Source organism: Cebus imitator, unplaced genomic scaffold (genome assembly GCF_001604975.1).
Source record: "Cebus imitator isolate Cc_AM_T3 unplaced genomic scaffold, Cebus_imitator-1.0 Scaffold18, whole genome shotgun sequence".
Lineage (NCBI taxonomy): Eukaryota > Metazoa > Chordata > Mammalia > Primates > Cebidae > Cebus > Cebus imitator.
In genome coordinates, this window is record NW_016107333.1 from 19,292,749 (window position 1) to 19,319,392 (window position 26,644).

Below are 26,644 nucleotides of genomic sequence, written 5' to 3' on the forward strand. Positions count from 1 at the left end.
TTTTTTTTGAGATGGAGTCTTGCTCTGTCACCCAGGTTGGAATACAGTGGTGCAATCTTGGCTCACTGCAACCTCCGCCTCCCAGGTTCAAGCAATTCTCCTGCTTCAGCCTCCTGAGTAGCTAGGATTACAGATGCCACCGTCCCCCCCCACCCCCGCCTGCCCCACAATGCCCAGCTAATTTTGAGATGGGGCTTCACCATGTAGGCTTAGGCTGGTCTTGAACTCCTGACCTCAAGTGATCCTCCCACCTCAGCCTCCCAAAGTGCTGGGATTAAGGAGTGAGCCACCGCGCCCCACACAAGTTTCTTATTCTTTCGTAGGCCTTTATATATGCTGGGTATTAATATTTATGGTTTGTTTTTCTGTGTCTTTTCAAAGAAATGTATCATTACTCTGAAGTCATAAAAATATTCCCCTATAGTTTCTGTAAAAGTTTTAAGGTTTTATTTTTCATTTTTAAGACTTCATTCCTCTAAATTGATTTTTGTGCATGGTGTCAGATGGGATCCAATTACTTTTCCCCCCATGTGGAAACCAACTGTTTTATGATCATTTATTGAAAAGTGTGTGCTCTCCCTAGATCACCTACGTCATATGTCAAGTTTTCATATGTTCTTAAGTCAGCTTCCTAGCCTGTTCCACTAGTTAGTTTGCCTACCTCTGTGCCACAACCAGTTTTCATCACTCCGGCTTTATTAAACGTTTGGTATCTATAGGACAAATATAAGACCTTATTTTTTCTTCATAAGTATCCTGTATATTCTTGAACTTTTGCTTCTTAAGTAATTTTAGAATCGCTCTTCCAACATCCATTAAAAGAAACTTGCTGGATTTGTACTGGAATTTCATAGAATTTATAAATCAATTTAAAGAGAACTAAGTCTTCCTATTCTTGAACATAGTATATTTTCAATTTATTTAGAATGTATTTAATATCATTCAATTAATCTTTTTATCTATGTAAGTTTTACACGTTTTATTAGATATTTATAAATAACATATTTTGTTGCTATTCTAATTGCCACTGATATGTAAAAATGTAATTGCTTTCTGATATTCTTATATTTAGTAGCTTGTTATACTCATTACTCCTAATAATTTAGTAGAATCTAGGATTTTATAATCATATCATCTGTGAATAATGACATTTTGTTTTTTCCTTTTCACTCCTTAGTTTTTTTTTCCTTTTCTGAATGCACTGACTGGGATCTTTAGTACAAAGATGAATAGAGGCACTGATACAGACATTCTTGTCTTCTTTCCTATCTTAAAGGGCATCCTTCTAAAGTTTCTATTAATAACAATGATACTGTATGTAGCTTTTTGGTAGTTGCCCTTTTTGAAAATTTATCTTCAATTCTAAACTCTTAGTTTGCTAAGTCTGTTCATTCCTTTCTTGTTTTTGTCTTGTTTTAAATCATGAACGAGTGTTGCAATGATTAGAGTCTTTTCTATTGTTGTACCTGAGTGAGTCAAGGAATTTGCCACACTCTGAGATTGAATTATGAGTCCTTTCTTATGCCGGTGACAGAGAGGTGGCTAACGCCCCAAATTCTCTTGGCCCCTAAGAAAAAGTTAGGTGGTCTTTTATACTCTAGTTTTAAAAGGGAGGGGAACCTAACTGAAGCAAATTTTTCACAAAAGCAGAGTAAGCAAAAAGTTAAAAGATAAACTAGTACATGAGAAATAAAACAGTGCCAGGTGCAAGGGGTAAAGCTGTTATGAAAGACATACAACTTATAGATAACAGGGGCTCTGGGCACTCGACAGCACCTGCATTCCCAGGCTCTGTGGGTACCACTTAACTTGGCCTCTTATCAACAAATGCATTCCTGGAGGTACCCAGTGTCAGCCTGCCCCCAGCTACATACTATAGTTACATACTTAATGGTGGGAAAATAACTAAAATGAAGCTAAGATGGAGTCTATCCGGCTCAGGAAGCTAACATAAAGCCTGAACAGCTTTTAGTCTGAGAAAGAGTTTTAGCTGGCAAAAAGCAGGTTATCACACTATAGCTATCGAAATGATCATATGAATTTTTTCCTTTGTTAAAGTGGTAAATAAGATTTGCATATTTTTTCTAATGTTAAACTGAAATTTTATTTCTGTTATTAAGCCTGAGTTGATCATGATGGGTTAAGTCTTTAAGCACAAGGTTTATTCAGCATTTTGTGTCCATTTTCGTGACTGAGACTGACTTGTAATCGTCCTTTATCTTACTGTCTTTACCTAGTACCTAGTTTGGAATTCAGGTTATACACATGGCTTGCCCCCTTCTCCTTCAAGTCTTTGTGCAAATGCCACTATTCATTTCAGTGCAGCTTTCTCCACCCCATTTTTAGATATTGTAATTGGAAAGTCTGCACCTTATTTCTTCCCTTTCCTTACTCCCCTTCCCCTGTCTTCCTCTGTTCCTGCCCCTGTTCCTATGCCTCAAGAGAAAATCACTTAATAGGGCAAATTTGTACTTTAAATTTATGAGTTCCAGTCTCAAATGGGCCCTTAACATTGCTCCAGTTCTCCCATTTTCCTCTGGCCAAGTCATTCTCAATTACCATTTTAAGCCTTTTCTACTCTACTCAACCTTCAAGACTGTTACTTCCCTTCTCAACTCCCCCTTCACACTCAGTATTCGACCCTTTTTCTATTTATTTTTCTTAGGATGTAGTTCAGACATAAAACCCCAAAACTTCTGCCATGAAACCTAAAACCTGGCCAGGCGCAGTGGCTCATGCCTATAATCCCAGCACTTTGAGAGGCTGAGGCAGGTGGATCACCTGAGGTCAGGAGTTCGAGACCAGCCTGACCAACATGGAGAAACCCTGTCTCTACTAAAAATAAAAAACTAAACTGGATTGGCGGTGCATGCCTGTAATCTCAGTTACTCGGGGGGCTGAGGCAGAAAAATCACTTGAACCTGGGAGGCAGGGGTTGCAGTAAGTCGAGATCATGCCATTGCACTCCAGCCTGAGCAAGAAGAGCAAAACTCTCTCTCAAAAAAAAGAAAGGAAGGAAAGGAAGGAAGGAAGGAAGGAAGGGAGGGAGGGAGGGAGGGAGGGAGGGAGGGAGGGAAGGAAGGGAGGAAGGAAGGAAAGGAAGGGAAAGAAAAAGAAAGAATGAAAAGAAAGAAAGAAAGAAGGAAAGCAAGCAAGCAGGCAGGAAGGCCTGCATTTGTGTCTGTCCTTCCCCCTGTTAGACTAGGGGAGATGTCCTTCTGTTCTCAGTTCCATGGCCTCTTGTCTTCCAGGAATCTTAACTACCCATACTTCTCTCTGTTCTGTATCTTCAGCCTCTCTTTCTCTGCTCCATCTCTCCCATTCACCTTTACAAATACATCTCTCACAACTTACAAAAAAAAAAAAAAAAAAGAAAACCTGGGCCTTATTTCCAAAACAACTACTCTTCCCCTATCTCTTCCTCTTGCAGCCAGAATTCTAAGAAAGAATTATCTTAAGACTGTTGCCTCAATTTCTTCACCTCCCATGTACTCTTCTTTTGTTGTTGACACGAAGTCTCACTCTGCTGCCCAGCTGGTGTGCAATGATGCAATCTTAGTTTACTGCAACCTCTACCTCCTAGGTTCAAGTGATTCTCCTGCCTCAGCGACCAGTAGCTGGGATTATAGGTGTGCACCACCAGGCCCAGCTAATTTTTGTCTTGAACTCCTGACCTCAAGTGATCTGCTCACCTGAACCTCCCAAAATGCTGTGATTGCAATTTGGTGTGAGCCAGCAGCATTTGTGAGCCACCACACCAAACTCCATGTATTCTTTAAGCCAATCTAAACCAACTTTGGCCCTCACCACTAATCTAAAATGGTTCTTGCTCTAAAGTCACCAGCGATCCCATCTTGTTAAATCAAATGGACATTCTCTGGTCATCTCACTTGACTCTTGGCAGCAGTCAGCACTGTTGACCACTCCGGTTTACCACTCTGGTTTTTCTCCCTCCTTTCAATCTTCCTTTGGTTTGCACAGTTTACACAGTCTCCTGTTACCATTCTAGCAACTTCTGAGGATCTTAGCTAGCTCCTCCTCATTCAAAGAACTCTTACTTGTTGGAGTTGCCCAAAGCTTGGTTTTACTCAGTTTTCTCAATTGATACTCTTTCTCTCAGTGTTCTCATATATGTACATAGCTTCAAATGTCAGTTTCTCAAAGTGCAGTTCATAGACCAGCCAGTGTCGGGATTACCTGACACAGTGGGGAGGGGTGGAAGGTGATAGAATGCAGATTTCCAGGCTTCTACCAAGTTAACTCTGTGCGGGGTTATCTGGGAAATCTGCATTTTAAAGAATGCAATGTGGCTGATGGACTATGAGGCTAAGAATGAGGCTGGCAAGAGAGGACAAGCAGGATTCCTGTTGGGACCAATTTATGCACCATTATTGCACAAATGGTGCAATAAATGCACCATTTATGGTGCATTTATTATGTGGCAGGTACTGTACTAATGCTTTACAAACATTTTTTTGAATCCTTTCAGTAATGAAATATTTACAAGTTTCACTGTATTCTGTATCAACACATTTGATTTTTCCAGTTGTTTTCAAGTATGGTGACTTGCCTTCACCTTGAATACCTAATCCAGGAATTTGGTCTTCTACATGCACCAATTTCTAATCTGTGAAGCTGGAAGGTGATGTTTTTGTCAGCCCAGCATCCCTTCCCTCCTTCCTTTGGTAAAAATCTCCATCCTTCTGGCTACAGAGGTAGGCACAGAGTCTAGAATGAGCCAATCACAGTAACTCATCTCCCACTGGGTTTTCTATATTGAAGCCAGAGAGGAAGCTTCCTCGCCTCTCTGGAGGATGTGAGCCAGAAGCTGCTGTGTCCTCACTAAGGAGAGAAAAGCTGCTGTGCATAGAGAGGCACAGATGGATGGTGCTGAGCAATAGTTCCTCCTGTACCCCTGTTTTTCCTTAAGAAACTTGAGTTAGATTTGTCCCTTGCAATCCAAGTTTATTTAGTAGCTAAAAATTAATTTTGTAGAGACGGGTGGAAAAGCTGTCTCTGTCACTTAATAGTGAGACCTTAGTTGAGGCACTAAACCTAGTTAGGCCCCAGTTCCCTTACTGATAAATGGGGATATGATGTGGATGAAACAAGGTTATGAACATAAAGCACTTAGCACATAGAATGTGTGCAGTAAGATGTAGCTGTTATCAGGGCAAGTGAGAGAATAGCAGTTATACTGACAAGAAGCCCCCTTCACATCCATTTAACCACCACAGCTCTGTACTCATGTCACCATGAAGCCTGGGATTTCCCTTAAAAGATATCACAAAAAAACAGATAAAGAGAGTGAACAAATGTGTCAAAGTCTTGGTAACTGTTAAGCAGATGAGAATTTTCTGCTGGTCTTTTTTAAAGAAAGATCTGTTGAGATTATCATGCAGTTTCTCTTTTGGTCCTGCTGATGTGGTGAATTGATTTTCAAGTGTTGGGCCAAATTTGCATTCCTGGAGTAGGCATGGCTTACTGTGACGTACTGTTCTTTTGGGAATAACCGAATTTGGCTTGCTAGTGTTTTGTTTGAGATTCTTTTGCAGTAGACTGCCCATGGTTTTTGTTTTGTGATATCTGAGCCAGGTTTTAGTGTTGGGATTGTGTTGCAAGTGATGAGTTGGATGGTACTGTATTTTCCTTTTTTATGCTCTGTGGAAGAATTTGTGTGGGATTGGTGCAGTTTCTTCCTTAGATGTTTTGACCTAAGTAGCGACACTTAGTTTAAATCCTTGATCTGTTAGTTATTATTTGTATACTTTTTGGCATATGGAGAAAGACTTTTTAAAATGAAAACTTTTTCCAGGCACAGTGGCTCACACCTATAATCCCAGCACCATGCAAGGCCAAGGCAGGAGTATTGGTTGAGCCCAGGAGTTCAAGATAGCCTGGATAACATAGTGAGGGCTTGTCTCTACAAAAAAAATAAACTTAGTCAGGTATGGTGGAGCACACCTGTAGTCAGAGCTGCTCAGGCGGCTAGGTGAGAGGACTGCTTGAGCCTGGAAGGTAGAGGCTGCAGTGGGCTGAGATCACGCCACTGCTCTCCAGGCCTGGTGTGACAAAGTGAGATCCTGTCTCAAAAGAAACAAACAAACAAAAAATCACTTTCGAAGACATAAGGTTGATTAAAAATCCTCTTTTTAATTAGAAAATGTGTCACTTTCTTAGCTAAGAGCAATGTAATCATTTCACCCTAATGACTAGACTAGGAGCCTCACCTCTGGCCTGGACAACAATCTTTTACTCAAACTTTCATCATTACCATCATCACCACTGACGTTTAGCAGGCAGGACTATTTGCCAGGCACTGGACTGGGTGTGTTGCACATGTCATTTCCTTTAATTATCACCATAAGCCTCTGTGGTAGTTACCAGTATTGCTTCCCACAATTTGGCAGAGAAAGCTAAATCATAGCAAGCAGTGTCCAGAATCCAGGACTTGAACTCCCATAGTCTGACTGCAAGGTGTGCTCTTCACCCACACGTGCCACAGTCCTGGGGAGCCAACATGGGTTGGTGGGGACAGAAAAGAGGGACAACCTGGGTTCCCACAGTACCTCTGCCTGTAACTGGTTGTAACACCTTGAGCAAGTCATGTAATCCCCCGTCCTTGGTGTCCTTGCCAATAAAAAGCAAGGTTTGGTCCAGATAGTTGTTTTGAAACTCTGCTTGAAGCAGCTGAGAGCTAGAGGCAACACCTTGAGAATCGGGTAGGAACAGCAGCTTTTCTTCTTCTGTATCACAGAATGCTGTGGTTAATGTTTTTATCTGTCCAAAATTTATATTGAAACTTAATTAGAAATTCAAAAGTATTATGAGATAGGGCTTTCAGAGGGTGATTAAGTCATGGGAACAGAGCCCTCATGAATTCAATTAGATGCCTTTATTAAAGGGCTTGACAGAGGCAGCTTATGCCTTCTTGCCCTTCTGCTCTGTGGGGATACGGCATTCAAGAAGCCAGCTTAGAAGCAGAAAGCAGCCCTCATCAGACAACCAAACCTGCTAGCCAATCGATCTTAGACTCTCAGCCTCCAGAACTATAAGAAAACTAATTTCTGTTCTTTGTAAATTACCCAGTCTGAGGTATTTTGTTACAGCAGCACAGAAAGACTACAACACAGTGATCTTCTATAGGATTTGATTTGAACTAATGATTCTGAATATCTGACTGCTCATCAACTTCTAAGGTTCCTCTATGCTAATGATTCTACTGAATCACAGAATCATTAGAATGAGTCTATGAATGGCCTACAATTGTATTGTCCATCCCATTATCAAGCTCCTAATTAGCTATGGACTATATTCATCTAACCACAGAAATAGTCATTATAGCCAAATATTCATTTCTCTAACTTTTCTAGAGTAAATTCTTAGCTTTTAAAATGATACCCAGATAGCCTCCCAAATTTTGACACGATAAATTCCATTTAGAACCTATTTTCCCCCATGAAGCAACATTCTTCTGCATAATACTAATCTTTCCTTACTTTCTACTTAATTTTAGTAATGTTCAGCATAGAACCTGATATACAGTAAAGGTACTCAAGTGACTGCTGAATCTGGGTAACAGTACACTCAATCCTCAAAGATTTAAAAATCAAAGTGTCAGACAAAAATTTAACTCTTTATGAGATTTCAGTTTTTGAAATACACAACTCTTACAGCACAAATACAGATTTACATTTCAAGTTCTTTGTACAAAAGATGTATGCCATTTCGAAAGAATACTATTGAGAACACGATCTAAAATACCTGTTAGAGTTCAAAAGAAGCTCTTGGAATCTGGTCTCCACAAATCTATTGTATTGTGACATAAATAAAATATGGCTAGACACCAAGGTTTAACCATACATAAAAATGCTAATTCTCAGCTGGGTGCAGTGGCTCACGCCTGTAACCCCAGCACTTTGGGAGGCAGAGGTGGGTGGACCACCTGAAGTCAGGAGTTCGAGACCAGCCTGACCAATATGGTGAAACCCCGTCTCTACTAAAACTTCAAAAATTAGCTGGGTGTGGTGGTGTGCACCTGTAGTTCCAGCTACTCTGGAGGCTGAGACAGGAGAACTGCTTGAATCTAGGAGGCGGAGGTTGCAGTGAGCTGAGATTATACCACTGTACTCTAGCCTGAGTGAAAGAGCGAGAATCCGTCTCAATAAACAAAACAAAACAAAACAAAAAACTAATTCTCAGTGATTGGCAAATGATGGCCTGAGGGTCAAATCTGGCTGGTGGCCTGTTTTTGTACAGCTGCAAGCTAAACATTGTTTTTACATTTTTAGAGGGCTGTTTGAAAAAAGCAAACTAAACAACAAAGAATATATGACAAAGACATAGGTGGCCTGCAATAATTTACTATCCAGCCTTATACAGAGAAGTTTGCTGGCCTCTGCTTTATCTAAAACCAGCTAAGAGGGATAGCTACTGGAATATACCAAAGAGTATCAAACAAGACAACACTGTACTGTGCCAGTGCCATCAGCACTACTCATTTCTAAAATGAGGCACTTCTGTTTGAATATGTACATTTCCAAAACATAATTACATCTGGTAAGCAGCACTGTTACTTAACTCTAGCCCTTTGAAATTAAACCTGCACATGAAATCATAGTATTTGTAGGGGCTGAAGTCAATAATTACAAATAATTTCTTACGTCAATCACTGAGCTCTTCAGTAGTTATTAGTGGTTTAAGACCATTTACAGTCTTAAACGTTAATAAAACTCATAATTTAGGTATTGTCAGTGAGATGATATTGCTGCATTATTTAAATAACATCTATAAAAATAGGTTTAGACATCCCAATTCATTATACTCAGAAGCAAGAATAACTAGTTAACTTAGTAACTACTTATTTTAAAAATAGGAAATGAAAAAAAAAAAGTGCAAAACTTTAGCAAAAGGCTTTGGAATGCAAAGACTGGGACCTCTCAGCAATCATTCCCAGCTGGCACAGGCCTCTTGTATTGGTCTGCAATGACTGCTGTGGGAAATTAGCAGCTGTCTCTTGTCAGTGAGCCTTTTTATAAAAAGGATGACAGGTCCATGAGCAAATTCTTTAAAAGTAAAACCAGTTCAGAGCTGCTCAACACACAAGTTTTCAGTGAGTTGGTTAAATAATTCCTGGTCAGTGGGCTATATTCATGCCACAAAACAGCATGGTACTAGATGTTTTCCTTCTTTGGGCCAAACTGCTAAGCATCACATCACAAAGATATCTCTGTGAAGCTGAGTTTTAAAATGCTCAGTAAACGCTGAGGTAGATGGTTTTCAAATGAAGATCTTCTATACTCTGATTCGATCAGGACTAGCTTCTTTGTGTATCCTCCTTCTGGGAAATATCTTCCGCTTAAGTGCAATTAACTAAATGATGAAAGACAGAAAATGCATTTTAATTCTCATGTTGAAGAAAGAGTAAAAGTGCATTAAACTTTCTAAGAGCCATATAACCTTAATCATTTCCACAATGTTATATACAAAAAACAGACAATAAACAAATCTCTATCATTCCTCTTCCAAAACAAAAACAAACATTAGTTTCATTTAGCTTTGTAGGGTCAATACGCCTAGATATGGGCCCACAAAGAGACCCAAGAGGATTAAAATTATTTTGGCCCATGCTTCATTTTTCTAAGACCTACAACTACAGACTTTAACACAGCTATTACCAAGGCATATTTATTTTCAAGATGTTCATTTGTCAAGTCTTTCTATTGAAGGAAACTGGCTCTATTTAGCCATAAGACACTGTCTCTGGGTTTGAAAATGACTACATTTCTAAGATAGGATTAAAAATAAACCACATACCTATATTGAAAATCCTACCAGCATTTCTCCCCGCTACTTAATCACAAACACTGGAGAACACAGGCAACACCCAATTTAAAAATGGATTGTAATATAAAAGTTCATTTTTAAATTAGTAGCTTAGAACTTGAATACTTTTTTCTCATAAAGAGTTTAGCCATAACACATCTGAAATAGAAAACCACATCAACATTATAATAAAATTTCAATTAAAAAATGTGTAGTTTCTTTTTTTTCCTTTTTGAGACAGAATCTTACTCACTCTGTCGCTCAGGCTGGAGTGCAGTGGCACGATCTCAGCTCACCGCAACCTCTACCTCCCAGGTTCAAGCGATTATCTTGCCTCAGCCTCCTGAGTAGCTGAAACTACAGGTGCCTATGACCAGGCCTGGCTAATTTTTTATTTTTGGTAAAGATGAGGTTTCACCATGTTGGCCAGGCTGGTTTCAAATTCCTGATCTCAAGGAATCCACCTGCCACAGCTTCCCAAAGTGCTGGGATTACAGGCATAAGCCACCATGCCCAGCCTAAAATGTGTACTTTATGTTCTCCATCTGGGATCTTTATGTTTACCCTGTCTTACCTCTCTCCAACCATGTAGGACTGGCTTGTTCCTTCATCGTTAGGTGGAATCAGGGCTTTGCCCAAACATAAGCCACAGTTTGAATGATCAGCTGGGATTTGGGAGGGGAGGAAGAGGCAGCATTGGCTGGTTTGTTTGTGAGGGTGGTAGGTATGGCAGGAGGAAGGGGTGTGACTCCAGTAGGTAGAGAGCAGGGTGCTGGGATTTAACGTGCCCTTCCCTTCTCCTGCCTCTCTAGTTCCCTATTGTCTGCTGTTATAGATGACACACAGGAACGACTGACACTCCTTTTCCTTTCCACTACCACCAGCTGCCCCTTTTAGTCAGGGCTCCATTACTTCCCCATCCTAAGTCAGCACGGGAGACTCACAGGTTCCTCACTAGACCTCTGCTCTAAAAGCAGGTACAGCCTTTCTGAGATTTTTCCTAAGACTTTTACCTGCCAGGAACAATGGTAACAAACATCAAAAATAAGATGTACACTCCCTGGGAAGCAGATGAAGGTTCAGTGGCTGTCCTGTTCACCTGTCCAGTCTCTGTTTCCTAAATTTCCTTCCATCTGCAGCAAGAAGCCCATTCGTTTATCCTAAAGCTCTCAGTACTTAGTACTTTTGATTGTAAATGTGTATCATTTTCTAAAACATTCAGATGCTAATATACTGAGAAATACTGTTTAATACCCACATAAAAACATATAAAACTTACCTGTTCAGCAAAAAACGAGAATATAGTAAACATAATCAATGTTGCTAGTACACAATGGGTCCAAAACTTCAATTTGTCTCTATATGCCCTCCTGTGCAGAGAGAAGAAAGCAACTATGTACTTCTGTATATGGTTTCACTACCATTAGTTAAGTATTATTTATGTACTACTTGCAGTGCTAAAACGCTCACAATATACATTTTCAACATGAGTTCAGATTTTTTTATTATGTCATAGTAAACACTATACTTGAATTAGTAAAGTTATCCAAGGAGGGGAGAGGACTTCAAAAGAAAATTACTTCTGGCACTTAAACAAAACCACTCTTTCATTTGTATTCATTCATATTCATTTATTCATTTGGTTACTTGATAAGTACTTCTGTGGATACAGAGAGATGAACAAGATGAAGTCCCTGCTTTAGGTGTTTAGAAACCTGAGGCATTGCTGACATGCTGACTGATGACTTGCCATCACATAAGACAGAAATATGCATTATCAAAAGCAAAGTCTTGTGGAAAAACTTAGAGAAATGAGGACAGCACCACAGAGATAGTGGCATTTCCTGTAAGCCTTGAGGGGAAAGAAAGCATAGGCTGAGAAAGGGAAGGAGCAGTAGAGTGGCACAGTGGCCAGCTGGGCCCTGCAGGACTGAGTGGAGTGAATCCATGCAGCAGCATGGGGGGAACTGAGCCAGGTGAAGATGAGACGGTATGAACTGCAGCTGCTCTGCAAAACCACACTGTGGGATCTGGACAGAACACTCTAGTGGGAAAGTGGATGAAATGGTGAGGTGGGGGTGTATGTGACATAATCAGGGTAAACATGGTGACCATTTGAAGGATGGACAAACAAGGAAGGCAGGTAGTTTAGTTTTAGTCCAGAAAAGCAGCACTGACAAAAGAAATAAGCAACCGAAGAGACATTCCTGAGGTAGAATCAACTGGACCTGGAGCCAACAGAATACTGGGGATAAAGAGAGGCGGTACAGCAGTTTCCTCATCTGTGATTTGGAAATAGTGAACAATTGGTTACAAAGATTAAATAAAAATGCTTACCGCAAGGTTTGGAAGATATGCTAGTTAACTACCAAATTCTGGCCTCTGTGCCAATACAGATTCTCATTTTCCACTGTTTGGACGTGGGTGTCTCTACCTCAAGTCACACATCCAAAACAGCACTCTCCCACACACGGTTCTTCCCCCTGTATTTCCCATATCTGTTAATAGGATCATAACCAGCTCTGTCAATTCTAATGTCTAGTGTCATTCAGAATCAATGTGGATTCTTAAAGAGCTAAGCAGCCACAGACTACAGACAGCTAACACGTTGCCCCAGCAGCCAGAGAATCCATCCACTGAGCGCCTGCTATGTACTAGGGAGGCACTGTGGATTCGGCAGTAAGACACCATCTGTGCCCTAGAAGAGGGCTCACAGTCTACCAGGAGAGACAAACACAACCAGAGAGATGGCTGTACAGTACTATATCCCAAAAGGAATGGACTTCTGTGAGAACAGGAATAAAGTCAATGCAGAAAACCAGGGAAAGATGGCAGGGAGCATGAACTCATGGAAGAAAAGAGAAACAAGAGTTTCTAGGAAGCAGAGCCAGCAGGGAGAGACGACACACAGAACTGAGCAGAATGAGGAGCGAGCAGCCCACAGGGCAGGGGAATGACTACAAGAGCACCCACACCTGATTCATACCATTTGTATAGCACAGAAAGCAAGGTCCTTTCAAATAACTCTTAAGCCTACTCCTTTCTTATTTAAATAGACCCTTGGGGGTAAATTCAGTCACAAATTAGATTTGGGGAGTTAACACTTAGAACCACCTAAAGATCTTTTTCCTCTGAGCCAAGGGAAAGTGAAAACGGTAAGAAGTCATTCCTTGCCACTTCAGCTCCATGATTCAGTAATTCTCCTTATGAAAATAAAAACATAAAGATAGCAGTAATATACATTCTAATTGTCTCATTTGCCCAACTCCAAGATACCAAGGAGTTCTAGTGCCAGGGTCTGCCAATTTCCCCTCTGAAGTGTCTCCCAATTCGTCCTTTACTGCTTTCTCTTTATTACCTAGGCAGTGTCCTTGGTTTCACCTGACTGACTGTTTTTAGGACTATTGAAATGCTTATTATTTGTCTCCCTGCCTCCAGTTCCCAGACAACCCTGCCCCACTCTAAATAACTTCTTTACTACTCCAACCTCCACACTAGTATTACTTATCTCAAATCATGAAGTCTGATCATGACAAACTTCTAAAAAAATCTGTCCTGGGAGTCCATTATCAAAAGAAAAAAGCCTAATTCAAATACAGCCTTTCACAGTCTCTCTTTTTCCTCAACACAGGACTGTCTTATACCTCTGTGCCTTTGCACATGCCATTTCTTCTACCAGGAATGCTCTTTCTTACCTGGAAAAGTAATTTTCATAATTCAAAACCAAGTCAAATGTCACCTTCCCCTAAGAGAATCAGCTGGTCCCTCCTCTGTACACCAACTGCATTGAACCCTTACTGCTGCCCTCAATATACTGTATCACTATTTGCCTGGTAGCTGTCTCCCTGGATAGACTGTGAGCATCTCAAAGCCTGGTTCCACATGTCTTTCATCTTAACATTCCTTGCACCTGGCACAGAGAGGCAAGCAAAGGGTCAAAAATCTTCCTAAACCAAAAGATAAAATTATCTTTATAATTAAATGTTGGCAATGGCAGTAGAATGAAAGATGAAGAAAACTTATAAAGCAGCTTTGGAATATAGTGGAATGTGCAGAGGGTTGGGAGTCAGGCTGGATCGGCCACTTGACAGCTACTTCAGCTAGAGCAAGTTACTCAACTCATATTACTGTGTTCTCATCGGTAACATGGCAATAATGATACTTTTAATTGTAGAGAGTAAATATCTTGCCCAGCACAGTGTCTGGCATACAACAGGTTCTCAGGAAAAAGGGTAGCTACTCTGATGGCAGTGATGATGATGAAGAAGACTTAGCAGGTGTTGTAGGCCAGAACCAGGGGAATGCACTGCCCAGGTTCCTATGTGGACTTCCATATTCAGGAGCTGAGATGCCTTGTGCAAGTTACTTTCTGTTGCTGTGCTGAGGATACAATGAACCTACTACAGAGTTGTTAGAAGAGTTAAATAAGGATATGCATGAAAAGCTCTTAGTCAAGTACCATGTTACAGTTAAAAAAACAAAGGTCTTAGGTACTTGTTACTTAAACACTCAATATTGCTAGTGATTATTCCCACAGTAGATACTCAATAAATTAGCTGATTTAACAAATATAAGAATGAAAATTAGGGCCAGGCGTGGTGGCTCACACCTGTAATCCCAGCACTTTGGGAGGCCAAGGCGGGAGGATCGCTTGAGCCGAGGAGTTCGAGACCAGCCTAGCCAACATGGTGAAACCCTGTCTCTACTAAAAATAACAAAAATTAGCTGGGTGTGGTGGCACAGGCCTGTAATCCCAGCTACGAGAATCACTTGAACCCAGGAGGTGGAGGTTGCAATGAGCAGACATCACACCACTGCACTCCAGCCTGGGTGACAGAGCAAGATTCTGTCTCAAAACAAAACAAAACAAACCACTTAACTCAATCCTTTACTCATTATAGTTTCCCAGTTGTTTATAAAGGCTAACCAGATAGTCTGGTTGTTGAAGTACTGAATGAAATGGCTCCTAATACCTTTCCAGGTTTACACTCCACTATTTCAGCGTATGAATTCTCCAACTAAGCCAGGCTAGCCCCCAAATTGCCCTGATCATTCTCACCTCCAAGCTTTTGCTCACTGTTCCCTTCTTACCACTTTCTGAGATTCTGCCTTCAGCACTTAGTTTAATTCATTTTCCCCAAAGTCTCTGACTATCAACTCAGCACATACGACCTCGTGTACCTCTCATTTTATACTCAGCAATCCCTTCACTTACACATTGGTCAACAAACAGTTCAATAAATTAATGAAGTTCCAATTAGACTGAAAGAATCCAGTTACACATTTTTTCAAATCTCTTAAAATGCAAATGTCTTTTTAATATTAAACTCAATAAAAATTGTAACTATACAAAGAAATTACAGAGCAAATAACACATTAAAGAAATTTAATCAAAAAACATTTCATCACTAACATATAGATATATGTGCATGTATCTATACACACACATGCATATATGAAACATGAGAATTTACCATTCCTGCAGCTCATGCATATGAAGGAAACGATTTCGATACTCTCTTGGCAGCTCAAACTGGGAAGGTATCGGGAACATGGATTCATAGAAGTCCCTGAGAACAGCCTTCACTGTCTGGGCATCTTTATGATTGTGGTCAATATTGTCATTTAGGCAAACAAACTTCCTGAAATAACAGAGAGCCAGGGTTATTGGTTACATACAGATAATCCTGACCTAATAAAACAAGGAATATGAATTTCAAATTTACTTTAAATGGACTTATGTCTTAAATTGGTACATTTGCTAATATGATTCTCTAGGGGAATGACCCTCTATAAAATTTTTCTTTAGATATTCCTCACCTATAAAACAAGAGAACTAGGGTAGATGGCCTTTTAGCTGTGGGATTAAATTAATTTAGTGATTTCCATTTAGAGTATCCTGACTTAATTGTTCAATAAATGTAGTTAACTGACTAGAATATTTTGTTAGCAGCTAGGAAAGACAATCAGTAGCCAGGTACCATTGCTCATGCCTGTAATCCCAGCACTTTGGGAGGCAGAGGCAGGCAGATCACCTGAGATTAGGAGTTTGAGACCAATGTGACCAACATGGCAAAACCCCATCTCTACTACAAATACAAAAATTAGCCAGAACTACAGGGTGTGCCTATAGTTCCAACTATTTGGGAAGCTGAGGCAGGAGAATTGCTTGAACCCAGGAGGCAGAGGCTGCTGCAGTGAGGGGGGAAAAAAAAGACAATAATAAGTTACCTAAAACCAAGTTCTCTGACAGCCATGCATGGTGACTCATGCCTGTAATCCCAGCAGGTCAGGAATTTGAGACCAGTCTGGCCAACATGGCAAAACCCTACCTCTACTAAAAAAAAAAAAAAAAATTAGCCAGGCATGGTTGCACACACCTGTAATCACAGCTACTCGGGAGGCTGAGGCACGAGAATTGCTTGAACTTGGGAGGCACAGGTTGCAATGAGCTGAGACTGCACTACTGCACTCCAGCCTGCGTGATAGAGTGAGACTCTGTCTCAAAAAAAATTAAAAAATAAAAAATAAAAACCAAGTTCTCTGAACTGATAGTTATATTACAAAGAAAAATCATGTAAATAATTGAGAGAGAGAGAGAGTGCCGTATAGCTAAAGACTCTATGAATTTGATAATTTCTGCATGTCTCTAACCAACCTGTAAGATGCTAGAGACTGGCAAAAAAGCAGATTACAGTGGTGCTTCCTTGCTTGTTTCAAGTTCCTTTCAAGGCAAAGGTCATTAAACTGAAGGCCCATTAAAATGGCTTGTAGGGATACCAACACTTTTGAAGTAGATTTGCCAAAATTAAAAAAAATAAACAAACCTGATAAAGCCTTCAGATCCAACTACCAATTTATGGGAAATATAAGAGACATAGAAACATGTTAAATAACTAGGATTCAATCCGAGAAGGACAAAGTGTAAAATAGCTATAGAATCTATAATCAGATTTATTCATATACACATGCAAAAAATTATATGGGTAAAAAAAGAGATGGAGGGAAAACCCATAGATTTAACTTCAAACCAACAAACTTAAAAACCAAAAAAACACATAAGTCTTTACGAAAGTTAACAGTGGAAGGTGTAAATTGACAAAGTAGTTGGTCATATTAAGGAACCATTATTGATTTTTTTAGGGTGATAATGGTACTGTGTTTATATTTTTAAGAATCCTGATATTTTAGGAATACATACAACAATGTAGAGCTAAAATGATACAATGTTTGAGATTCACTTAAAATTAATCGGGAAGCAGTGATGGAGTAGATGTGTTTAGATAAAACGAGGTCAAATATAAATGGAAGTAAACAAATATAAAATGGAAGTAAATAAGAAAGAAGACAAGTGGTGGGTATGTGAAAGAAAGCTCATTCATCTTTCTCTAAACCTGGAGACTGCTTTAAATTAAAGGATACTAAAGAGCTATGTTAACCTAATATAACACACGAGTCTTGACTGTATCTAGGAATAAAAACAAACAAAAAAGGCAGACAACAGCTATCAAGGGCATCTAGAGGCAACTAGGGAATCTGAAGACAGGCTATTAGATGGTATTATTTAATCATTGTTAAAGTTCTTGAATTTGTTAATGGTCTGTGATCTGACAATGAAGCTACCACAAGCAGAGCTAAGAAAGTCAGAGAAAAACAAAGCCTGGATATTGTCTATCCCAGACTCCCTATTAACGGGATGAATATGTCCTTAAAGCTTAAGTCAGTTTGAAGTCTAGTTTTCCATGCGTGACTTAAATGAGCCTTCATCAAAGTAAAACAAACAAGGGTTAACGATAAAATCTGTTCAGGTACACAAGAGACAGCTGGGCCTGGCACACTGTGATAAAAGCCTGGCTTGCCATGAGTCTTTTTACTAAACCCCTGTCCTTTTAAGTACCATGGAAATATCTATGAACACTCTAACACGACAACTTTCCAAACTGGCACAAAGACATAAAAGTATAGGCTACAACTAAAAACTGCAAATTCTCACATTATTACTATTCATGACTGAGAGAGCTCATCAAGAGAATGGGAAGAATTCTGTGCTCCCATCAAAATTGGTTCTTAAAAGCTGAAGTTATTTAAAAAAATTAAAACAGTACACTTCAAGTGGAGGGAACGGCATATGCAAAGAGGGCTGTACACTGGGTAATAATTATTGAAGCTTATGGTTTGCTTGGCTTGTGGGAAACATTTTGTAAAAAATCAAGTATTTTACTGGATTTGAAGACACTAGGTAAACATTAAAGATATTTTTATTTTTCTCAAAATTCCAATTTCTTTCTCCTCCAAACAACAACAGAATTTGTAGAAAAAATACAATGGCTTTAAAATGTCAATAAGGTTCACATCTCTGATCATTTATAATTTTAAAATCCTAACTTCAGTGAGGTAAAACTAAAGACCTCCAAATGCATTTTAAGAACTCAGAAATCAAAAATACTCAATTTTAGCTGGGTACAACAGCTCATGCCTATGGTTCCAGCTATTCAGGAGGCTGAGGTGTGAAGAATGCTTGAGCCCAAGAGGTCCAGGCTACAGAGCTGTGTTTCCATCACTGCACTCCAGCTTGGCCAACAGAGTGAGATCCTGTCTCAAAAAAATCTAGTTTATATGCCAGTGTCTTTATTTTCCAAAGAAGTTGATGAAACACCTATTTCCCACTAAAGTTAAAAACTAAAAAATGCATACTTTTAGCACATTTTATCAAACCTGCTAAAGTAACAGTTAAGGAGCTGGTAAAGAAACTGTTAAGGCTTTAGATGAAAATTTATTCATCTCCCAAAAATGGCTGGAGCATACTGGATTAATGTTCACATTTATGGTAGCATTCCTTTTTCCTCAAAAGCTAATCTGAACTTTACTTTGAATTGCCAAGATAAATCTAACCATCTAAACAACTGTTCTGGAAGCACCTTTTTAGAAATGCCATAATGCTAAAAAAGCATTTCTAGAATGTCTCAGCTGCCTGGCCTCATCTCCCCACAATACAATCTGACCCTGGGTCTCCCTGAACAGCATGTTATTAATAGAACCCAGTTCTTAGAAGTCCAGGCTCTTCCCTCTGCATAAAGGACCCGACCTCAACTTGCAACTCCCATCTCTCAGTCAACCCCCTGCTCCAACACTACCTCCACTGTTAAGCCTTTCTGTCTGTTCCATACAGAAATAAGCTACTCTCTTCTCTCCAGTCCCACTGCCTTTTATTCAGGTTTATTTGCATAACTAAAAATTATATATATAAATCAGTACCTAGGGTTTTTTCTTATGTCATCCAACTGGCCAACCACATGAGAAACATTGGTACGAATCATTTTAAAAGCGATTTCTTCTTCTCCCATGATTTCAAACCTAATTATCAAAACATATTTGAAGAATGTAAAAATGAAATTTCAATAGAAAAGACATTTTTTAAAACTTCAGTGGACTCAACATCCACAGAATAACTTAAACTTTTAATACTAATACAGCAAACAATCTTCAGATAAGTTTCAGAAGAATGCTTAATAGACAAATACTGTAGAATTATGAAAAAGCCAAACCTTTGTAATTACTCTTATACTAAACAAAGGGGATATGTGTGTACCACTTACCTATATTTGTTTTTATCCTTATATGCTTTGTGGATTTTGTCAGTTACTGGTTTACAGTTTGTTACTAGACTTTTAGTGACCGGTGGCTATGAGAAAATACAAGTAGATCAGATATCACGTCAGAGCTGAAACTAGGGCAATTTAGCCTACATAATCTAAATTCTGATTTTAAAACTTTGATTCTGTTCTCTCTGGAGGTAAGAAAAATACCAACTGTGATTACATATACATCTTTTTCATCTTTAAGAACATACTGGCAAACAATTACTACCATTTATATAATAGAGAGTTTATAATGCATTTTTCACAAACCTGAAGTACTTTATCCTATTGGATCATGCCAAAAACCCAAAAGAAACTGCTGAAGTACATAAACGAGCTGCTCTTCTGTTACCAGTCTATGTTCCAGCTCTATGTGAGGCTCCTGGTGAATTCCCTACCTGTAACACCTCTTTTTTTTTTTTTTTTTTTTTTTTTTTGAGATGGGGTCTCACTCTATCACCCAGGCAGGAGTGCAGTGGTGTGATCTCAGCTAACTGCAACCTCCACCTCCCAGGTTCAAGTGATTCTCTTACCTCAGCCTCCCAAGTAGCTGGGATTACAGGTGCCCAACACCACACCTGACTCATTTTTTTATTTTTAATAGAGATGGGGTTTCACCATATAGCCAAACTGGTCTTTTTTAGTATAGATGGGATTTTGCTATGTTGGCCAGGCTGGTCTTAAACTTCTCACCTCAGATGATCCACCCACCTTGGCCTCCCCAAGTGTTGGGATTACAGGCGTGTGCCACCATACCCAGCCCTAGCCTCATTCTCGACCTGCTGTTTCCTATCTGCTAACCCCACTAGAGCAAGTTCCTTTAGGACTGACACCAGGTCTTACTTCTCTATTTACCTCGACTTTATCAATTTGGTAGTAAGTCTTAGCACATTCAGAGAATTGGCTTTTAAGTGGCACATATCTATATACTAACCCATGCTATATGCTAAACTAACCTACACATGATTGGCAACACTCATATTGTGTGCTCTGATGGCTGCTATGCTGACTTCTTTAACCAATGGCTGCCCCTTGTCACACTGTGTCTCCTGATGAGGGAGCCTTCACTGGGCTCTCTGGGAACATGAGTGAGGAACACAGTCCCTGACGTGCACAATGAATGATAAATGAGTGGTTTTCTTCCTTCAGAAATCAGGAATCAGATTTTTAAGTGATTTTATTACTCTTCACTACAGTCATTTACAAGTGTCTTATCTGCAGTCATTACTGACACATGGCTTGAAAATTAGCAAGATAGTAATTTTTTTAAATACCATTTTATTCTGATTCTGAAAGCAAAATCTACTCATTATAGAAAATATGAAAAATTCTAGTATACAAAAAGGATATAAAAAACTACCTATGATTTAACCTACTGACACTTCTGTTGTCTTTTGGGATATATGTGTTATATGTGTACTTGGGGGGTTTTTATAGTTCAACGTGTACTGTCTATATGGTAGTACCCATTATTTTCCCCACCTAATTTTATTATGTAAAAATTTTTCCATTGATCAGTAAAAAATTACAGAAAATATCAGGTTAAAGGCTGTATTATATTAATTTCATCAGTTCTACAATTTTCTTCACATTTTAACTTCTCTGAAGCTGAAATGTCTCTTACAATCTAGTCTTCTAATTATCTCAGCCAAATGACATTCCAATGTAGCTATGTGTAAATCACCCACTGCCCCTGCTGGTAAAATGGAGTAAGTGCCAGCATTAAGGCAATTCAGCTTTGATGAACGATGACATTACATGTGATGAACAGTTCCTTGATTGATGTTAAACCTCAGGATTGTTCTCTCTGGCCAATGAGAATATTCTGAAGCTATTTTCTGTCATCCTTAGTGAAGAGTACATCTGCTTATGGAATATAAGCAACAAATCTAAATTACACATCTATGAGGTGAACAGTAAGATTCCAAAGCAAGCTATGAATGATTCCAGAGTACCTGTGCTACTATTTTGCAACAAAGACATACAAACATGGAGCCTGCTTCTAGTTCTGAAGTGCCATACAGAAATGCTATAACACTTGATAAGGATGTACTTTCTTTTTCTTCTTTTTTTTTTTTTTTTTTTTTTTTTTTTATAGAAGGATGTACTTTCTGCTGTACATAAAAGTAACCCATTCCACTTACCAGATTGGGATCATAATATGCTTCCTGAGTTGGTGGAATATTATTTAGCTGAGTGATATCAGCAGGAAGCATTTTTGAGCAATTTATTAGCATGTGTTCCAGACCTGTCAAATCCTAACAAAGAAAAAGAAGATAAACCTGTTATGTGCATTGTAAGTAACGACTGTGGTTTTAAAAATAAAAATTATGTGAAAGCCTCCAAAAATGGCTTAAATCCTATCTTCAAAGAGCGTTTGACTGCATGATTCTGAAGATAAAGGCACTCTAAGAAGAGCAGAATGAGACAATGCCAACACAAATTATTTCATCTTCATCTCAAAGAACATTCTGGCCGCTGAGATCCCCATTTAAACAAGGTGGTCCAGGGCTCAGGAGAAATCATGCCCTGAAGCCAGATTCATCTGGGCACCTTCTATTAGTGAGTTTCCTACTCCTGGGACTAGAGGATGCCATGAAGAAGGGGCCTGGCTGAGATGTCCATTTAGCTACGCCTGAAGTCCTAGAATGAATGTATCACAAGAATCTCATATGCAGGCATGGTCTGGCTCTTCTCCAGACAATACAAGATCAATCCTTACTGAAAACCTACAAAAAGTAATTTCATAAAATATGAACCTCAAATTTGGTTATAATTCTGGCACTAAAACAGACTAGCTATGAGCACCCACATTAAATATTAAGAATTATTTTTAAGGCCGGGCATGGTGGCTCACGCCTGTAATCCAAGCACTTTAGAGGCCAAGGTGGGTGGATCACCTGAGGTTGGGAGTTCAAGAATTATTTTTACTTTACGTAGGAGGAAAAGAGACATAGTCAGAATTAAAGTTTTCTTTCTTTCTTTTTTTTTTTTTCTGAGATGGAGTCTCACTCTGTCACCCAGGCTGGAGTGCAGTGGTGCAATCTTGGCTCACTACAACCTCTGCCTCCCGGGTTCAAGCGATTCTCTTGTCTCAGCCTCCAAAGTAGCTGGGATTACAGACGCATGCCGCCATGCCTGGCTGATTTTTTTGTATTTTTAGTAGAGACCGGGTTTTGCCATGTTGCCCAGGCTGGTCTCGAACTCCTGAACTCAGGCAATCCACCTGCCTTGGCCTCCCAAAGTGCTGGGATTACAGGCATGAGCCACCATGCCCAGCCAGAATTAAAATTTTCATTTAAAATGTCAAAAAGTTTAGAATAAGACAATACAACACCTGCAAACTTAATGGCAGTTCGTGAATTCTGGTAGCCAGTGTTCGGATTTCTCTGTCAGACAAGACACCAGATTGGTCTGTATCAACTTCATCAAAGACTTGAGATATATTCAATGGCTGAACTGCACTCATGAGATAATAAAAGTAAGAGAAGGCAAACTGCATATCCTCAGAATGGCGCACTTTGTGAAATGACGTCTTGTCAAATTCTTCAGGGAACCTGTCCAAATATAACATATTACGAACTCTGGATATTCAAAGTATGTATGGTATCTAACATTTGCAGAGATGGATTTTTTCCTTCCCACTTATTTAGATAATATTAATCATCAAATATTAGAGCCATAAATTTAGCATGGTAAATATGCAAATTTCAAGTAGTCTTAGTTCTGAACACAAGCAAACAACTCAAACACAAGCAAGACTTACATATCTTGCAGTTCTTGCATAACAATCCGGTCAATCATGTGAGGCATGTGAGCGGGGACTTTCCGCGATGTGAATCCAAACTTGCTATTTAGGATTTTATTTACATATCTGAGGGAATCTGCAAATGTATCTTTTAGTTGCCTCCCAGTATTTTTGCTATCAGTAAAGTATGCCAATTGTGTCTTCAATGACTCTTCTTCCTGAAGACAGAATTCCACATGTAACTCAGCATTATGTTTAGTGTACAAGTGTACTTCATTACAAGACATTTTATATAATGTGGTAATAACTAGTCACTAACTCTCCATTAGGAGCAAATGAAATGCATGTTAATAGGTCACTTTAAGGATCTAAACTGGATTTAGCAGGACTAAACTGGATTTCAGTGCAATTATCACCAATATTGGTTTGAGAATAACAACTGTATGATGGATATCTATATAATAACAGTTACAGGGTATTCTTCAAGGACTGGCCATTGACCATGAGATTTCAAAGCCAATTCAATGCAACATTTAGAAAATTTATTTACATATAAATTTGATAGTACTTTCAATATCAAGCTATTTCTGCAGGTGATATCAAATCTGCAAGTCCTTGAGTTTTAAGCACAAGGACTAGAAACAAATTTGGTTTCATCATATAATAGTTTTAATATTATAAAATCAAAACCAGTAAGTGGCAGAACTAAATAGGCAAAGAAAATTGGCAAAGCATTCAAACACTTTACAGAAATATTTTTGCTTCTCAAGCTGATAAAAATGTAAGGAGATTGACATTAAATGGTGTTGGTTAGACTGCAGTGTAACAAGCACTCCTGTATACTGTTTGTGGAAATATGAAGTGGTGCAACTCATCAGAAACACATATTTAAAGTTCATACCTGTTAACCTAGTAGTTCTACCTGCAGAAATAAAACTCACTTAAGTGTAAGATACATGTACAAGAGTATTCACTGCAATACTATTTGTAATCATGAAACATTGGAAATAACTAACTTGCAGCTATTAAAAAGAACAATGGTATTGGCATGGGTAGTTTGCCCACATAGTACTACATCAAAAGGCAATGAAGGGAAATATATGTAAATTTACACTACACATATATTTCTATATATATAACTATATGTACATATACGTATGTTTGCATAGCTATAGAGTAATACTGGAAGAATACCCATCAAACTATTAACAGCGATTATCTCCAAGAGGTAGCCTGAAGAAGGAAGAACTTTCCTTTTTTTACCATACACTTTTGAATTGCTTTCAGTTTTTACCACTAGCCTATAATGCTTTTGTGAATTTTTTTAAAAAGTTAAGAAAAGGGGGAAACTGAGGAAATAAACATAGTCAAGAACACTGCTGTCCTTCACTAGGCAATCTGTAAATGACTCATGTGCAAGGCACAAGATACTTCCTAAATTGCTGAGGGCATAGTTCCTCCTTCACCCTTTTTTCTCCCAGTCTAACATTCACTCATGGCTGTATGCTTTCACTATCCAGCCCAAACTGTATGATTTTTTTCTTGGTCTGTCAACTCCCACCCCTTTGAAGGTCAGACCACAGGGCACTTCCTCCTGTATACCTTCCCCAGTACTTTTAGGTAGAGCTAAGGAGTCAGTCTTCCCTCTGGACTTTTTGCCCATACCTCAACAAAGACACATCTTTTTGCTACAGTTATCTCCCCACAAATTTGTCTTCTCTACTGGTCTCCGAGTTTCCATGAGCAGTGGCTATGTTCCCATCATCTTGCATTCCCCAGTGGTAAGCACCATGAAAGCACTGAGTAGAGGTACAGATGACACCACAGCATAGTGAGTTTATGGTACAGGGGGACGAGCACTCCAACTCTGAGGCTTGGTTCACACTGACTTGCTGTTGTAATGTTGGGGAAGCTAATGAACTTAATTCAACATCAGGGGTTTTTCATGAGTAAAGCTGGAAAGATAACCAGATCTGAAATGTCAAGTAAAGACAACACGCCAGTTCCTGCTCTCCTTCCTTGAGGTATGCCCCTGGCTAACTCCCTTACTCATTCACACTTGGGCTGTTTCCTAAACTGCAAAATGGGGATAACAATAATAAATACCTTCATATGGCATTTTTTATTATTAGGGTTAGTGGGTAAATTAAATGAAACCATTTAAGAAAACCATTTAGCTCCATGGCTGGCACAGGGAAGCACTGGATAAACAGTAGCTATAATGATATCACTTACAAGATTATTTACTTTTCCTGAGCATGAGAAAGAATGAGGCTGGATGTAACTTACTTCAAGAAGATCTTGGAAATACTTTTTTTTCTCCCACGGCAAAAAGCCCAAGTAACTATCTGTGTAATGCTGCAGCTTTCTTCCAGGTAACATTTCAATAACGCCTAAGTGGTTTTCAGCATTTTCCTCCATTCTGTTCTCTTTTTCTTTCCCTGTGATTTTCTTTTCTTTTGTCATCTGGCTTTCCAGTGGAACAATCAGAGGTGAGGGCTTTTCTTTTGTCACATTTCCACCTCCTGATTTTTGGATATGAGTTTCTGATCCAAATCTTGCTTTGGTCTCCAAGTCCAGGGGTGGATTCTGACCCTGGTCATGACCATTCACTTTTACACTCACTGCAGGAAAAGTCAACCTCTGTAATCTTTCAGACACTCCTAAGCTGTTTGGCAAGATGCTTTTATGAACCTGTTTTTCTTGTGGAGCTACTAAACTGTCATTTGTTTCATCTGTTATTATAGCTTGATTTTTTACTTTAGCATGCTGTGAGTTCATCAGAAATGATCTCAGCAAGGCTGACTTGGACAAATTGTATCCTTTCAAAGTGATGTCTCCATGTTCCAGTTGCAAATCCAAGTTATTGAGACTCAACTGGGCCTCTTTTGGAAGGAGTGAAATATTTACCACAGGAATTTTCACCTCCTCCTGGGATCTCCTTGTTGAGTTAACATCACGTCTCTTGAACTTTGGGAAGCGTTTTTCTTTGGGAATATCCTCAAAAAGGATTTCCGCCTCTGGAACATGTGTTATGGGGCTAACCAAATTTTCATAAGCCTTCTGAATTGTAGAATTCAGTTTTGGTCCCTCCCTTGTGTCCACCTCCACTGTTATCTGGATTTTGAACTCTTCATCATTTGTATTTTGAAACGTGAGATTAAAATGTATTGTGGTGGCATTCATTCCGCTGTGCATTATGAGGTGGATGGTTTTCCACTTGTTGGCAATAGAAGCATGTCGAATTATTGGATTGTCACTATAGGCACCTTCAACTCCTCTTTTGGCTATTTCCGCAAAGCTGAAATAAGGCAGGCATTCACCTTTTGGAATAATATAGTGAGTCTGGTTTGGGAGAAGAGTCACTTTATACAATTCATGAAAATGATCTAGAGGAAAAAAACAGAAATGTTTTTTTTTTTTAAACTAGGCA

General features: G+C 39.1%; 1 protein-coding gene across 1 annotated transcript in view; it reads right to left on the reverse strand.

The window, feature by feature from the left end:
• Positions 1-7,615: 7,615 nt before the first annotated feature.
• The window catches only part of GNPTAB (N-acetylglucosamine-1-phosphate transferase subunits alpha and beta), an 81,947-nt gene continuing 62,918 nt past the window's right edge, over positions 7,616-26,644 (reverse strand). Inside the window, exons 12-20 of the mRNA XM_017516658.2 lie at positions 25,501-26,600; positions 23,230-23,429; positions 22,801-23,020; positions 21,608-21,721; positions 19,422-19,507; positions 19,081-19,179; positions 15,300-15,467; positions 11,105-11,195; positions 7,616-9,372 (exon numbers count right to left, since the gene is read on the reverse strand). Of these exons, the coding sequence (XP_017372147.2) occupies positions 9,295-9,372; positions 11,105-11,195; positions 15,300-15,467; positions 19,081-19,179; positions 19,422-19,507; positions 21,608-21,721; positions 22,801-23,020; positions 23,230-23,429; positions 25,501-26,600 (2,156 nt within the window). The 3' untranslated portion in view covers positions 7,616-9,294. The remainder of the gene's footprint in view (positions 9,373-11,104; positions 11,196-15,299; positions 15,468-19,080; positions 19,180-19,421; positions 19,508-21,607; positions 21,722-22,800; positions 23,021-23,229; positions 23,430-25,500; positions 26,601-26,644) is intronic.